The sequence below is a fragment of the Xiphias gladius genome, chromosome 8 (assembly GCF_016859285.1).
Source record: "Xiphias gladius isolate SHS-SW01 ecotype Sanya breed wild chromosome 8, ASM1685928v1, whole genome shotgun sequence".
In the NCBI taxonomy this organism is placed as follows: domain Eukaryota; kingdom Metazoa; phylum Chordata; class Actinopteri; order Istiophoriformes; family Xiphiidae; genus Xiphias; species Xiphias gladius.
Genome location: NC_053407.1, coordinates 30,958,960 through 30,975,810, shown reverse-complemented (window position 1 = coordinate 30,975,810; position 16,851 = coordinate 30,958,960). Strand labels below are relative to the sequence as shown.

At 41.4% G+C, this 16,851-nt stretch overlaps 1 protein-coding gene across 2 annotated transcripts in view; it reads left to right on the top strand.

Annotated features, from left to right (window-relative positions):
• The first annotated feature begins 2,307 nt into the window (after positions 1–2,307).
• The window catches only part of rpgrip1l (RPGRIP1 like), a 28,604-nt gene continuing 14,060 nt past the window's right edge, over positions 2,308–16,851 (top strand). For both annotated transcript variants that reach the window (XM_040132725.1, XM_040132724.1), the window contains exons 1-16: positions 2,308–2,414; positions 3,140–3,235; positions 3,899–4,043; positions 4,810–5,123; positions 5,563–5,662; positions 6,335–6,478; positions 6,878–6,983; positions 8,249–8,395; positions 9,542–9,615; positions 9,947–10,086; positions 10,435–10,541; positions 11,733–11,783; positions 12,112–12,291; positions 13,002–13,119; positions 14,538–14,990; positions 15,999–16,141. In XM_040132725.1, the coding sequence (XP_039988659.1) occupies positions 3,148–3,235; positions 3,899–4,043; positions 4,810–5,123; positions 5,563–5,662; positions 6,335–6,478; positions 6,878–6,983; positions 8,249–8,395; positions 9,542–9,615; positions 9,947–10,086; positions 10,435–10,541; positions 11,733–11,783; positions 12,112–12,291; positions 13,002–13,119; positions 14,538–14,990; positions 15,999–16,141 (2,310 nt within the window). In that variant the 5' untranslated portion in view covers positions 2,308–2,414; positions 3,140–3,147. The remainder of the gene's footprint in view (positions 2,415–3,139; positions 3,236–3,898; positions 4,044–4,809; positions 5,124–5,562; positions 5,663–6,334; positions 6,479–6,877; positions 6,984–8,248; positions 8,396–9,541; positions 9,616–9,946; positions 10,087–10,434; positions 10,542–11,732; positions 11,784–12,111; positions 12,292–13,001; positions 13,120–14,537; positions 14,991–15,998; positions 16,142–16,851) is intronic.

The following is a 16,851-nucleotide window of genomic DNA, read 5'->3' as shown; positions in this document are numbered from 1 at the left end:
ACAGGATGTGCTAAAACACGGGTGTGCAATAATGATAATTAGAAACATAGAGGATAAAACTTCAGAATCAGAAAAACTTTATCCCTCATCTGAAGGTGATTGGAATTGGTCTTGGCTCACACAGGTGCAAACAGAATAAAAACCATCCACATAGCAAGGATACACACATGGCTTTAAAAGAAATATCAATAAATTAAAACATATGGATCTACACGTAAAGTTAAGAGCAGTTTGGCTGTGAAGTACAAATACTGTATACACCGGCGTTAGAGTTCTGATTTCTTCATAGCTTGTTTATCATCATTTCAAAGATAAAAAGTGATTAAGTACATATATTTTATATGTTTCTCAGTGATCATAGTCCAGTAATGTGTATTAGTCTGCAATGGGCCGATCTGCATGGTGAGTACTTTTCATTTTTTCTGCTTTAAGTTTATTTTGATGCTAACTTTACTTACCTTCACTTACGTAAAATTTTGAATCCTCTGCTGTTTTTACTTAAACATCCCTCCAGATGTGTTCCGGGACATAAAAATACTCTGCTGTGAGGAATTATTTGTGTCTGATACGTGTTTTCCTACAACAAAGCTCAGTTCCCTCATTAAAAATGATGAAGAGTTCATCTCGTCCTTCTCTGTGATTCTGTAAATAACCTGGATTTCTAAAGTTGAACATCTGGACGCCAGATGTTTCCAGGCTCAGTGTTGGTGACCTGGAGGCTTCGTGTTTCCACATCACACCGGGTCAGTTTCATACCGGATCCCTGATTGGCTCCAGTCTAGTTCTGGTGTCATAAATCCCGCAGGTCCACCCAGGTGTTAAACTGAGAAAACAAACTTTGCACGGTGAAGTTAGAAACACCACGGTGAAGCAACAAGAAGTAACAACAACATTTTTGAGTGCGGGGGGGGGGTTTCAGGTAAAGTGTCTGGGTGCTTCTTCCAGCACAGTCAGATTGTGGATGTCTATGATATATTCAGAGGGTGTTTCATTTTAAATGGCACGGCTCTCCCTGACAAGACTCGGATTTTTGCCCAGTAACAGCTCTGACCTGCCGCCCCCGTGACACTCATCTGAATACACTGAATGAAAGCCAAGACAGGGGATGTTTGAGGGGAAATCTGCCTATATTACAATAGGGGGATGAGATGCAGCTAAAAAGGGCCCCCACGCTCGTCTGACCGTGCGCTTGACAGTTGTTGCACGGAGGTGGGCACGGCCTGGTGAACAAAAGGTCGGCAGGCATCATAGATTTCAACGACAGGCTGACTCTCTGACAGACGCGCACTTCGCTCCATCGCCAGCCGGCCGCCGGCTTTTACCGCGCAGTCCCAGCTCGCCTCCGCCTGAAGAGCTGGGGGGAGGGGTCAAAGGTTATGGCTGGAAGAAGCAGCAGTGATGGGAGACTGTCACGGCTCAGCGATCGCTGTTCAGCAAGCCAGGCGCCTGACATGGAGAGTGAACTCATTCTGTCCAGCCAGCACACTCATCTCAGGCTACTAAATTAGATCCATTGCCAATTCATGAAAGGCAGACATCTGACAGCGTGCCTGTCAAATTCCCCGGGATATATGTGTACCAGCGAGCCATCTCCCCTCCGCACTGCTCATAAATAGGCCTGCATGTAAAGTCGGGTCAGACAAAGGCCTCAAATTGGCCCAATGTCCCTGCTGAAAGATCGTCACGGGTAAAACATAACGGAAAGCGGCTGAGATAGAGCTGATAGATATACAGTGGAGACCAGTGGCGGATCAAGTATTGGGATTTTTTACTTAAGTTAAAGTTGCAATACCACACTTAGGAAATACTTCAGTGCAAGTAGAAGTAAAGCAAAATGAACTTAAAGTATCAAAAGTACAAGTACTCCTTGAGGACCGAATGGCCCCTGTCAGAGTGAATTACTATAGGCAGCATTTTAATCATTCGTAATTCATAACGATCTGAGCATCCCCTACTTTCTATACTGTATCAAATGTAGTAAAACTTGTACTGGAGTAGAAGTTTAAAGTAGCGTCAAATGGAAATGCTCAAGTCGAGTAGCTCAAAAGTAAACTTAAGTACGGTACACGAGTAAATGTACTTAGTTACTTTCCAACACTGCCAGAGACATCTGAGGGAGCAGTGCAATGGAAACAGTACATGGAAGTTCCTTCACGCATTCGCATACATCCAAAGTGACTAGCTTTCTAAACTTAAGTGGGACTAAAAAAACGTTACATCTGCGGTGTGAACGTACAACGGGTTTGGAGTAAACAAGAGGCCGGTAACGTGACCTACAGCTCTCAGTTCAAAGAACACTACATTTCCCAGAAGTCTCTCAACATCGCGCGTGCGTAGTCGCGTCATAACGACATGACGAACTGTTGTTTTCAGTAGCAACCGTCACTCTGAACTGAATAAAGTCGTCATAAAAGGTAAGAAATGTTTAAAAAGTCAGCATAGAAACTATCGAGAAATGTTTTTTTAAATACGGAGACACACGTGTCACTACTGTGAAGTATTAACATAATTAGCGGAGCGAGCTAGCCCGTTAGCTGCCTCCAGCGCAGCGGTGAGCTAGCGTTAGCTAACGTAGCTAACGTAGCTAACTCCCCGCTAGTTCGGAATTTGATGGAGTTGGAAAACAACAGATCCAAAATCTCAGTATTATTATACCACCTACGCCGACGAAAGTGGCGTTACATATTATTTCAGGGAACTGACTAGCGACACCAGAGAATAACGCAGAGCGTTTTTCAGTTTTCAGCTGGGCATATATTCAACACACCAAGCAGCCCGCTTCTCACTGTGATTTTAACTTTTAGAACCGGGTCGCCTCGTTATTGCTCCATGTTTTTTAACGAAGTGATGGCCGTGGCGTCAGGGGAAACTCTAGCAATAAAACCTTAAGTAGTATTAAAATGAAGGGCTGTTGAGGTGTCACTTGTCTGCCGAATACATTAGAAGACACGAGCTGCCAGTAGAAAGTCTTAAGTCTTGTTCTGCCGATTATCTATCGATCCTCACAGCGAAATTAGTTCTTAATAATGCTTTTTCAAAATGGGGTTTTTTCGTAACAATTTCTCCGTACACTAATGACCGGTTTTTGTATTTTGAAGCGTCTGACATCGTGTTAAAAAAAGGACCTCTTTATTTTCAGGTTGAAAAATGTCCACTCTACTTGATGGGACAGCAGCAGATGTCCCAGTCAGAGACATCACAGTCAACCTGTCCCGACTAGCAGCTGGTTCACGAGGTCTGTGAAGCTGTTTGCACCTGCAGTAACTACATGTGCTCTATGTGTTACTGTTCATTTTTACCATATTGGCCTATGAAATGGAACGCGTTGTTATATCCAGATCCCTAATGTCTTCTCTGTTTTCTGTTTCAACTATGAGACACTCTGGAAGCCATTAGCCATTGTGTTCCCAATTACTGAACTGTGTATGGAACTAAATTATTTAGAATTTGATGTATATAACTTTATTCGTGGTATGTTTACTGTTGAATGGAAACTTTAAATTGTATCTGGTGTAAATGAATAACATCAAGCCTAAATAAGCAGGAGAGTTTTGAATACTGAAGAGTACTGTGCTATATACGGAGCAAGCAGGTTAATATGACAATCCCATATGAAGAAGAAACGGGAGCATCTTCCATACGTACTCATAACTGACTATATTTGGTAATTTGCTGTTTATGGTTTCCCGCCTATCTTTTTCTGTTTCCTGTCCTAACTCTTCTCCTTTACCTGTGCATTCTCTGGTCACATTAATGTTGTCAAAACACTGACATCCGCTGTTCATTGCCTGTCATGTTTATGCTCTCAGAATTGCAGTTTATTTATCATTCCCTACATGGCTTGAAAATGTAAAAACAACAAAACAACAAATGACAATTTGTTTTTTTCTGCTGACAGATTCGTCAGTGTATCAAAATGCTCGGGCGCGACAGGACGTCTCTCGGGTGTCCAGGGAGGAGCTGGAGGATCGATTCCTGCGCCTCCATGAGGAGACCCTGCTCCTCAAACAGCACATTCACCAACAGGATGAAAAGATCAAGAAGTGAGATGCACACACACCATGCAGAGTTGTACCTAAAATATACAGGCCCAACTAAGATTTTCTTGTCTGAATGATTATCATTATGACATGAACAACTTCATATACATCATTTAATTCAGAGTTTAATCAAAGTGTCAAGGCCAGGAGCAAGGATGAGGCGCAAAATAATCATTTTCTTACAATACAATGAGATCCTTTGTACCTTAAAGAATCAGTCAGGAGTATTAGTTCGATTAAGAGAATGACTGAAACATTTTTTGATAAAACATCTAAGAAAAGTTGATGGCCCTCATGAAGGCCCCGAACTGAAACGTGTTGGTCTCACAATTAAGTTGTTATTTATATCACGTGCTGCTGGACTTTAGACCTCTTAGACTTTTTTCTCTTCTCCATGCACCTTGGAAGTAATTGAGGTTGAACCAGAAATCCCTGCTTTTTTTGTACAGCTCTAAACCACATTTAGTTTAAAATAAGAGCCATTTTCCAGCGATTTATTATTGGGTCATGGGTATGGGTCAAACTCCAAAAAGACTGGATCCTACGTTTCCCATAATGCAATTTGGTAGCACCTGTCATTAGACCACCGCAGACTTTGGAGAGCTCCCTGCAGAGTGTTCACAGGCTGTTCAGTGCTCCTCATGAAGAGTAAACCAAACTTTACGTGTAATGGGTGCAGTGTCCCTCTAACATCCAGATAGTGACATACTGATCATTCCTTACCTCTGATTCTTACATGTAATCACCTGTCGCCTCCTCCATCCTTCAGGCTTGGCACTAAACTGATAAGGCTGGTGAAGGACCGAGGTCGTATGGAGCAGCTGGCAGCGGGGGGAGCCCAGCCGGTCTCAAGGCTTCGAGACGTGGAAATGGAGGAGATGATGGAGGAGCTCCAGGAGAAGGTCCGGGGACTACAGACTGAGAACGAGGGACTGAAACAGCGTCTTCTGGTCGCCAAACAGCAGCTCATCAACTCGCAGAGCAGGAGGCCGTCACCATACGGCCACGTCCAGTCACGAATCAACTCTGGATTAAAGAAGCTGAGAGACGACACTCTGTCTCCCTCTCAGACACGACCAAAAAGTGAGTTACAGATCTTTAAAAATGAAGTCAACGGCAGAGCAGATAATTTTGTTTTAATGACCAAGACTCTAACCTTTAAACTTACTGTTGGTTAATGCACTGTTTGTCAGTTTAACCAGTGAAACATACTTTACATGTCATGAAGCATGTTCTGTACTGCTCTGTAACCAAACGATGTCAATGAGTTCAGAGGTCTTGTGTTTACTTCACTCTCTCCTCTATTTTCCTCACTGACAGCTAGAAGCCTTTAGTTGCAGATCTCTTTTTAGAACCCTGTTTATCCTCCTACTGTTTCTTTTCCTACAATAATCTCTGACTTTATTATCGCTAAATTACTTGTTATACTGCAACTATCAGAGTCTACTCTGGATGTCACTGTGGAACGTTGTGTTAAAATAAAATCCTCTGCGAACAGACTCCTTGATTTTGTCTCCTGCAGGTACGAGGAGTTTGGAGGGAGGTGGGAGGCCTCCGACCGGCCAGCTGCCTCGATACGGACATAGTCTCCTGGAGGAGGCAAGGGCCGAGATCCGCAACCTGTGAGTGCTGCACATAATTGCCAAGCAGCTGTCCGTCTCACTAATGACTGTGTACATCAAACCTAGAGTCAAACTTGGTTCGGGCAATAACAAATATTAACCGGCGGGTCATAGTTGAGTTTTTTAAACGGAAACAAGATTACTGAGATACCACTAGTCTGATGTTAACAAACCCTGCAAGGATGCTGCATTTTAGCTCTGTGTTTAAAAATTCCACAGATTAGGCTTGTGTGCCATAAACATGCACATTTTAACACGATTTCCAAAGAAATCTCTAATCTTGGCAGTTAAGGCCTGTTTACACAGGTGGAATTTCAGCCGTGTTTTTCAGCCGTCCATGTCACTCACATCTGACAAAGCCGGTACGCTTCTATTTTAATCAATCGAGCTGTCTACAGAGGCCGTGTAACCGCTCGTGGTTCACTCACAGCTTTGTAGCCACAGTTTTAGTGCTCTGCCCTTCAGACTTTGTCTCTAAAAGCAGTTTCATGTTGTCCTTGCTTTAAATTCAAATAACTCCAATATTAGGAGAAGTTGTCCTTTATCTTATTTAACTTTGATTTCTCTAAATAACTAACGTTTTGGAACTGCAAGGTTTTCACGTAATGGAAACAATAATAATATCCAGTGCCACTTCTTCCCCAAAGATGGTATTTGTTGTTTGTGTACCAGAGAGAATGTGATAGAGTCTCAGCGGAGCCACATGGAGGAGATGGAGGGAGCCTCAGAGCTGATGAGGGAGGCACTGAGGAAGAAGGAGGGCGAATATGAAGAGAGACTTCTGCAGGTCCGACAGCAACAGACCACCAAACTGAGGTAAAGTGTTGTTTTATAGTTTGGCTGAACTGACCCTTTAAAACTGTTCTGTGGCCATTATTGCTCTCTCTAATGAAAACCTGAGTGTGGAAACATTGTGTACGTTACTTAATTGTTTTGGGAGAATTGTGTGTTGTGTTTTAGTCCATGGTCAAAAATGTTTACCAACAACTGCAGCACATGAAAACTGAAGAGTCTGTGGGACACGACCATTTGTTTACACCTCGCTGAAGACATTGTTTGACCTGAACCTGAATGTGGGAACTGTTGATTATTTTTGTTTGCACCTGTTCACTAATCAGACAACGGATACAGGTTTATGATACACCTGTATCTGGTCTGTATACAAACATGTCTGGCTTTCACACACTAACACTCGTGAGTTGTGTTCTCTCTCAGGTCACATGTCAACAACAACGTGACGATGATCAAGCTGCAGAAGCAGCTTGCTGACAGGTCCTGCGCCGTAACAGAGCTGGAGAGTCGATTTCTACAACTACAAGAGGTGCGATGTTTGTACAGGCTCTTCCTCGCTGAAATCCAGCAGTAACATCAACTCACAAGGAAAATAATGAATTCAGTATTGACAAATCAATACTTGTATCCCTGTGGGGAGCAGTCTTCACCTGTTGTCTCTGACACAACAAATCTCTGAAGAAGACAAGAGAAGAAAAAAGTAAATCTCTTCACAGTCTGAGACGGGTTGTGTACTGAACTTCACATTATGAATAAGACATGCAGGCCTCGATTTTCCCATCTGATTCTGTTATTTCAGAGGATCGGTCTTTCTCTCAGTGAGTCAGACGGGTTTTGTGTTCATTCAGCTGAGGCTAGTAAACTTCCAGGATCTTTATCTATTGTCTACCTTTTGCATTTTTTTTCAATTGTACTTTCATTGTTAGATAAGAAAAAGAAAGTACATGACTGGAAAAAAAAACAAAAAACATAAAGAAATGATATGATATAATCACTCAGCGTTTTCACAATTTTATATACACGTTAATGTTAAAGGCAAATAAATATTAGCTTTGGCATATTTGAATCACCAGACATTTTCCTCTGTGAGTTTCAAAACAGAGAGTTTAATTAGAGTTTAATTAGTATGTTGCCCTGGTTTCAGAAACCCTCAGACTTGTTTATTCCCACATTTGTCACTAACCTGTTACTGTTACCCTTCAAATATACACTCAGTGGCCACTTATTTAGGTACGCCTGTAAAGTCTAATGCCATCCAATACAACAGATCTGCAATAAAGTCAACCTTCAGTTTTGACTGACAGTGTCGGAGAGGTGTTAATGTAAGTCTGTTTATTACTGAGGTCATAGTTAAAGATGGTATTTTACTGAAATGCATTATATTGCAAGGTGGAGTAACATTAAACAGTTTTCAATTCAAGTCCCAGTAATCAAAGTATTCCATTTTCAGAAGCGTTATTAACAGAATCCCTTAGAAAAAGCTTTTGATCAGGCCTGAAGCGGGAGACTCAAAAATCAGTATTAACATAAGAAGCAGGTCACTTCCCATTTTCTTTTCACACTGCCACACTACCAAACTAGAGATTAGATTACATCTGGCATACTTGTTCTTTTCCCCTTCTCACCACTGAATGTGTAGCTAAGCTGCAAATACACAGAGAAAATAAAATTCCTGTACTGTTGAGGACGTTCAGCAGAGGACGTTCAGGAACAAGGTTTCCTGTTATATTCAGAATGAAAGTAAATGGGGACGTCCAGAATGTTATTATCCAAGTGTTAATTTGTGGGTTTCAGAGTCAGCGGACACTGAAGGCCAGTCATGACGCCGCAATGCTGAAGGTGGACGAGCTGTCTGGCCAGCTGAAAGACGAGAGACTGAAGGGTCTGGACCTGGAGAAACAGCTGCAGAGCTCCACCATATCCAAGAAAAAGCTGGAGCAGGTGACTGTTACACTACACCAGGCCTATAAGGTCATTCGGAGAAATGTGAAATGCCTCGCATTTGGCCTGGAAGATGGCTCCCTGTTGCAGCTTCATCCACTTCAAAAGTCTGTTGGTGGTCTACAGGGCAGTGAAAGGCACAGCTCCTTTCTTCGTCCAAGGCGAGGTCAAACCCTACACCCCTCCTCTGCCTCTGGACGTTAAGCACTCAGAGGATTCTGTGGTCGCTCATCTTGGTCAGACTCTTGTCTATTTTTGACCCAAAACTAATGAAATAAACTCCCCACCAAAATCAGGACAGCAGAGTTACTACACTTTGACACAGAGCTGCAACAATTAGTCGATCAACAACAAATTCATCTGCAGCTATTTTTAAAAACATTTAATGGTTTCAGCCATTTATAAGCAATAAAATTTGATCATTCTAGCTTCTCAAATGTGACAATATGCTGCTTCTTGGCATACAGTATATGAAATATATGACATTTCAATGAAATATATTTGGGTTTCGGGAAAGTTGAGTGGTCAAAACAAGCATTTTGAAGATGTTGGCAAATTAATCGATAATGAAAATATCGTGGGATGCAGCCCTATTTCTGTACCCTGTGATCAGAGATAAGATACGTTGGACAAAATAGTCCGACTAATGAATGTAATGTAAAGTGTGAGGTTTAACCGAGGCATCCTGGAGCTGTACAGAATGTCTGACCGACAGAAAGGAAAACTTTATTCCCATGTCTACAGTATCAACCCCACTCTGCCCCAACAACTGCTGAGAGAGTACGTATGCTCAGAAAAAATAGTTTAACAGCTTTACATTCAGGATCAATATGTTGGGAACATAACAGTTTGACCAGTTGATGGATAATCAGCCATTTGTCTGCTGATACTTTCAAATCAAACTAACTAAATTTAAAATACAAAGTGATAACATTATATAAAAAAAGATGGTTTCTTTTAGTTTCAAAAGTTTGTCTGAAACCGTTTACTATCAGTGTTTATATTTAAAATCAAGATGATAAAAAGTTTCAGTGCACTAGATCATATAACCAGTCAGCGGAGATGGACTCTTCTGTTGTCAGTCCGTGGTGGAGATCAGCCAAAGGACAGACTCACCTCTTCTTTCCATTTTGTTTTGTTGGACAGTTGCAGGAGCGGATCAGTGAACTGGAGCAGGAGAGGGACCTGCTGAGGGAAAACAATGAGAAACTGGTCAACAGGTGAGAAGCCTCAGCTCAGATCAGCTGCATCAAAGCGTTCTGATGGTCCCAGGTACATGGTTTAGTCTCGTCCGATGAAAAAAGGTGAAGCTGTGACTGTGCGTCACTACACAGAAAAATGCATTTAGTGGGAGCTGCATGATTTCAAATGTACCATCTGCAGAACTGTCAGGTTACTGACATCTGAAATGACTCAGCCGTCACCTTGAATGCATTTAAGGCTTCACGAATGATGCTTACATGTCAGTGTCACTTCTCAATTTCGTTAATTATTATTACTATTATTATAATTAAGTAATAATTACTGTCATTTCTTTTTGTGTGTTTCCAGTGCCTTTGATGTGTCTCAGCAACAAAAATGGCAGATTCAGGAGCAGCAGCTGAAGTTACAGATCGCACAGCTAGAGACGGCGCTGAAGGCCGACCTCGTCGACAAAAATGAAATCCTCGACAAAATCAGGACCGAGAGGGGTACTTTTACTTTTATATCCTGCCAACTATGCATGTTAATTACAGGACTGATCTATAGTGCTTGGTTGCTGTACATGTCTACAAAGTACAGAAGAATGTAACATATTGACATGATAATGCTCAATTTATTTCTGGTTAAAATATTCAAAACAAATCCTTTTCTGTGCCACAAACATTTTATGTAGTTGTAGAGCTACTGTCATTTAAATACTGTCATATGAAGAATACAGTAATTTTGTGCTACTGGGTGGAGTGTAAATCATGCTAATCATCAAAGGAAGATTTTTACTGAAAGTAGTGATTTAATGTCCTATTTTCATTAATGTGGTTTGTAATGTGCTTTTTCAGATACAAATGAGAAGCTGACAGAAGAAAATAAGAGGCTTCAAATCCAGTTTCTGGAACAGAAGCAACAAATGGAGGAACTCAATGATCGTGTGAAATTCTACAGCAGGGTAAACTGGTTTGATTTTAGACTAAATGCTGGTATCTTGCTAATAATGAATACATTCATCCGTGTGGGGAAGTAACACACACGTACAAGTACATTTCCTACGTTGGGAAGCTCTCTAGAAAAATACTGTAGATCTGCTTATGCTTATACAAGGCAAAAAATACTCCTCGGACATACATACAGTATTTTACAATATCAAAATCAGGCCTAAACCAGTAGTATCACATGTCTCCAAGTTTAGCAATGTTTTAAAGCAACCATTATTTCAAATGATTCTGATGCCATAAGTTTTAGGAAAAAAGGAGACCCTGCTAAATCAGTGCAGTGTGTGTGTTGTCTTGAGCTGGGAGAGGTAATAATGTGCAGTGCTTTTTATACACCGGAGTCAGACATGGTTAAATTCTCCACATGGTGGCTTTGAATAAACATTTTTTTGTTGTGTGCTCCAGCAAACACATCTGTATGTTCTCCTTTGAGAAAAAATCAGACACCAAAAGGGAGAAATTTATGTTATATTTTTTGGTTTCATGATGGCGTCCTCTGTCTTTGCATTAATCCGTTAGAATAGTTAGTTCCCTGTCTATGTACCACATGAGCTTTCCTGCTACAGTCTCTTTCTTATCTCACTTAAAAACATTAACACACATCTTGTCCTGAACCTTCACCAGGGAAAAGTGACTTGCTCACGTCAGTTTGCAGGCTGAAGAGCCAATGAGCTGCTCAGGTGCAGCACATTAAACAGCATGTAAACGCGTCGGTACATGCAAATGTCACTTGGGTCTGGTTAGATGCTGCTTTGCTGCTTTCCCTTCAATACCACTAACAAGACACCATCCGTCCTTGGCACGTATCTACATAGCAAGTTTGTTTACTGTGTCTCTTGACATTCAGAGACATTTTTTGACTGAAAAAGGGATGACTGAATGTGGTTTCAGTTGGACTGTAAGGACTATTTTATTTGACTTTTACCAGCTAATTTCAGTTTTAGAGTATAAAATAACTTGTTTGTTTTCCTGCCATAGGAACTGATACAAACAAAACTTTTCACATTCAAAATTCAGCAATTTATGGCTGGGGATTGACAGGAGCGGCTGACATAACAACCCTCCCATGTCGCACCTACTGTGGATTGCAGTTCTTCAGAATTGTTGCATCTAAAAAGTTTAATGGAATCATAATGTGTTATTTAAAGGAGAATGAGTATGACGTGGCTGAAATCACGGAGGCACTGCTTCTAATTAAGGTACGTGGAAAATAAAAACTTTTAAAATTAAAAAAAATTTAAATTACAGTATGTTCTGGAGCAGCGTGTGTTAATGAGTATGTGTGCATATGTAGTATTCAGGTCAACTTTTTCAACCATTAATGGTAAATGAAATCTGTATTTCCTGCAGTACTAAATGATTTAGCTGTAGAAGGGTCATGGTCATATGGCAGATTAAGGCAAGTTAGGCTTTTGTTTGTTTCCATATTTTCATGGTGAACCTTTTTTTTCCTCTGGCTGACAAACAAAGTGTCGTTCTCACAGTTCTCCCTCCTGCTCCTAAAATGTAAAAATCTGTCCCCCACAGACACGTAAATCACAGAAGAGTGGTGATCTGGGCTTCCTTAAGGAGGTGGAGGAGGGAGGGAGCAGTAACACAGAGAGCTCCATCAGAGAGCTACGAGCCGCTCACGCTGAAACCATCCAGGAGCTGGAGAAGACCAGAAACATCCTGAGCATGGAGAGCAAAATCAGCAAAAACTACAAGGTGGAGGAGGGCACTCGCAGACCAACAGACTTTATATCTTTCAACCTACATTTCTTTTTTATCCCTCATCATCGTTTTTCATTCTTTTTCCTTTTTTTTTTTTTTTTTTTTTTTTTTTTTTTTTTTTTTTTTTTTTTTAGACCAAACTAATTTTGAAAATTGAAAAAAAAAATTCAAATACGAGTGGACTGACTGGTAAAGTGACTGGTAAAGCAGGTAGATTTACCTGTCACTATGAAATTTAGAAGTGAGTGGCTGAAGAATCCAAACCACAGTCATGAGCAGACCATTGGTATCTTTCCTGGTTACACAGATGGTGATGGTTATTCATTGTTTTGGAGGGTTTTTGGCCTCAGTCTGTCTGTAACTTTACAATCATCGTTGCTGCTGCTGCGTTGTCATAAATAATGGGGAAGTTAGTTATTGTTTTATTTCAAATCAGGTCTGCAAGGGACATCCTGCTGGGCTAAGGGGTTTGAGATGCTGACCATTTGATCACAGCATCCCTGGTTGGAGTCTACCCCCCCCCCAATCCTATCAGCTTTCTACTGTTTAATATCCAATAAAATAAGAAAACTGCCCCAAAACACCCAGACTTTGCTAAAGTAAATCCAAAACAAATAAAATGTATGTATCCATTAAAATGTGAAACCACTGATTTTTTTTTTTTTTTTTTTTTCATGATAAAAATGTCTCCCAATTGTCACCAGGCTGAGCTGGAAGCTGTGTTACAGAAGATGGACAGTGACAAAGTAGGGTATGAGCAGAAGCTGGAACGACAGGCTCAGCTGCTGGACACAAGGGCTGCAAAGATCAAGAAACTGGAAGGTAAGCATGGTTATTTTGCCAGGCTGCTATCAGCACCAGTTGTGTTAAGGACCATCTAAATCCGAATGTAGTTACCTACAACCAGGCCAATAATCAGTGTTGCTGCATGCTCTGTCCACTGTAGTTGCACTAGGTTAAATTAAGGTCTGGAGAAAGAATGGTATTTTAAAACTGAAAACAGAGTTGAGAAGTGTGAAGAGTTATTTCAGGTGTCCCTGGTTCCTGTAGTTCCATAAGTTCCATTGATTTTTTTCATGTTCAGTGATGGTGACTAACAGTTTGTGATGAACATGAAACTGTCCTGGTTCATCAGAACAGATGAGATTTTTGGTGCAAAGTCAAAGGTACAAGATGCTGTACCCCAAAACCGAAGGAGAAAAGTCAACTACAACTCCCAAGGTACATTTCACCAACAAACAGCCAATCACAGAGCTTCACATTAATGGTCATCCGAAGCTAAAGATGATACTCCTCAGAAGACTGATTTTTCAATCTGCAGCTTAAATTAATTTACTTTAAAAGTTAATTTTGAATGAATTTTGATAGTATGAAGAACTTTTGTTCACAATTTCAGTGAAGAACTGTTTTTGAATCCCCTGTCCCTCTGATTCAAACGTCTGACTGGCTTCTTCTCCATACGGCGGCAGCTGAGGCTCATTAGTACTATAGCGCCTGAAGATGCCCTGATCAGTCAGAAGCAAAGTGTAAATAATTTAAACTGGTGGTCACAAGAAAAATCGAAATGATGGTTACATTATCCAGGAGAGTCCTGTTTTTGTGTGTTCAGTAACGCTGTAGATGTCTACCAGCTCCTGAGGGAAACATCTGGCTCTTTAGCTGCTAAATGTTCCACTGTGTTCACCAGCTGGTCTCTGACTGAGTCTATCTGCTGGTTGCTGCTCAGCAGGTAGTGGACAGTGGCTTTTTACAGCTGTTTCTCTGAAAACATCAGCCTGCTGCATGAGAGTGGAGAGAGTGAACCAGAGCAGTGAAGCTGTGGTCCTGACAGATAAACAATGAGCTGAAACTCCCTGCAAAGCTCCGTAAAGCCGAGCGGAGCTGCATAAGTTTTTGATGTGTAACTGTGCAGTGAGGTTGTTTTGTTAGATCGCCTCAGTCTTTGTTACCTCCGCCAAGGAGGTTATGTTTTCACCCGTGTCTGTTTGGTGGCCACACAAAAACTACTGGACCGATTTGCACCAAACTTGGTGCAGGGATGGGGCATGGTCCAGGGAAGAACCCATTAGGGATGGATCCAGGAGGTTTTTGTCTCTTTCCTTAACATTGCGGGCATTTTTAGCCTTGGTGGGGGTGCAGGCTCTACTGAGTACCATTCTAGTTTGTTTTTGTGTTTGTTCCACATTATCTTTGATTATCTATGAACTCATACTCTCACTTTTCCTGTTGCTGCTCCTCAGGTCAGCTCAGGGACATTGCCTACGGTACAAAAACGTATGTCTTCAGACCAGACCTCACCAATGAGGATGAAGCAGATGAGTTTGATGAAACTCTTCACCTGGAGCATGGAGAAAACCTTCTGGAGCTTCAGATAGTCAGTGCTGTGCTGTCCCCGTCTGCCTTGCAGGCTTTGGGTGACAGTGAACCCTCCACCTTCTGTACATACTCTTTCTATTTGTTTGAACTGCACTCCACTCCGGTGGTGACGGGCCACAGACCAAAATATGGCTTCACATCTAAGTACGTGGTGAGCATGGACGACCAATTCCTCGACTACCTCAATGGATACTCTGTCACTGTCGAACTGCATCAGGCCCTGGGTCTAGACTGGAGGACACTGGGGACAGGACAGCTTCGACTGCAACAGCTGCTGGGGCAAGACGGGAAAGTTCATGGGACCGTACCGCTGGTCGGTGAGTGAGATGAGATCAAGCTTACAGTCGCTGTTGGCGCGAACAGGGTTTCCCCACGTTTATGGATGGCTTAGGCGCACCGTTATCAATTCAGTATTTATAAAAACACAATGGAGGTTTTGCTTTTCACAGTACACTCAGACAATATCAAGAGGGAGTTTGTGAGGATCACACTGTGCTCCATACAAAATAACACTGGTAAAACAAGACTCATAGTTGATGGACTTGAATTTTCTCATCTGACAACGTAACAGCATTCGGCTGCTCACCAAAACTTTTGTTGGGGTGGACGTCTGTAGACAGCTCACTTTCCCGGTGGCCACTTGTCAGCTGACTGAGTTACTGTAGTGAGTCAATTCCTCTCTCTCTCTCTCATTCCTCTCGCATAATTATTTTCTCTGACAGTTCACATTTTTCACACTGAGTCTTTTTGAGCTCATCATCTGTTGACAGCTGTAATTCTTGGCTGTTTGACAGATTTTCTGCCCGGTTCATTTCTGCAGTAAAGACGTCAGGAGATGCTGTGAACTCGTTTTCACTCGTCATGAATTTATTTCCTCTGTGGTAGAACATGTTGCACCAGCCTTCAGGAACTCCTGCAGGTTACACTGGATGAACCAAACACTTTTAAGGCTGATGAACTCTGAGAGACTCACTATAGACGGACTCGAAAACACTCGCTAGCCTAGCAACATTATAAGCCTACAAACAACCCATAATGCAACACACTGTAAAAGACTATAGTTATACTGGTACTCTCTCCATTCAAAAAGAATATCTGTTGTAATGAATTAGCATAATTCTCTAAAAGATGGTTTGAAAAGATAACTTTTAAGTGATCTTTAAGCTCATCTTTTAAACATATAAACTAAATGTAGTATCCCTGTACTGTAAGCTTTAGTCCGCCACAGAGGAACAGGGAACGTGAGAGAGTCAGCAGAACACAGTCATGCGCATACCTGGCTTCAATTCAAACGTTTTAACAGATAACATGTTTTCAATTCTTAGGTACATCCGATGAGGTGCGATCTATCGGCTCCGTGGATTACTGGTTGAGGCTGAGGATACCCATGACAGAAACCATCCGCCTGTATAAAGAGAAGGTGAAGGCCGTGGGCTACATCAACAGTACACTGAATGGAAAACCACAGGTACCTACCCTTTACATCTCAGTTATTTAAAAGAAACTACTGTGTACTAAAACTTCAGTTTTATTTTTGTAGCTCCAGCCATCATTGCTATCGATTGTAGTGGCATTGTACTCACCAAAGTAACTGCTGAAATCCCAGAAAGCAGCAACATCACTACGAAACAGGTTATCTGCAGGTTTTGAAAGTCTGAAAAATCATTTATATCTCAGTTCTTTCAAAAGAGACAAGATTTTGTCTTAAAATCTTGTCTGTTGACTGCTGTAGGCAGTGTTGTTAGTTTTAAAATGTTTGTGTATGTGAATGTGCTTGTTTAGTCCTTTTTCAGTCCAGTTTCAGTCAAACAGTGAAGATCAACAGCTCACAGTGGACAACTCAACACCTTTTTCAGAAACCATGAAAAAGGTGTGAAAGGGAAAAAAAGCACAAGCAGTAAGACCAGAGAGGTTGTAAACAAACCAACAGTTTTGTCAGACACCACTTTAACGGAGAGGTAAAACTGATTGATTGTACCTGTAACATTGCTAATAATCCCTCATCACACAGAAAAACAATGCATGTATGATAGATGATTTTGGTTTTGTCAAACCAGCGGTCTAAAATCCAAAGATGTTCAGTTTACAATGAGGCAAGAGCAGCAAATTATCACAACGGAAGAGCAGTAACGAGTGAATATTTTCATTTTTGCCTGAATTAAACTGATTAAATCGACT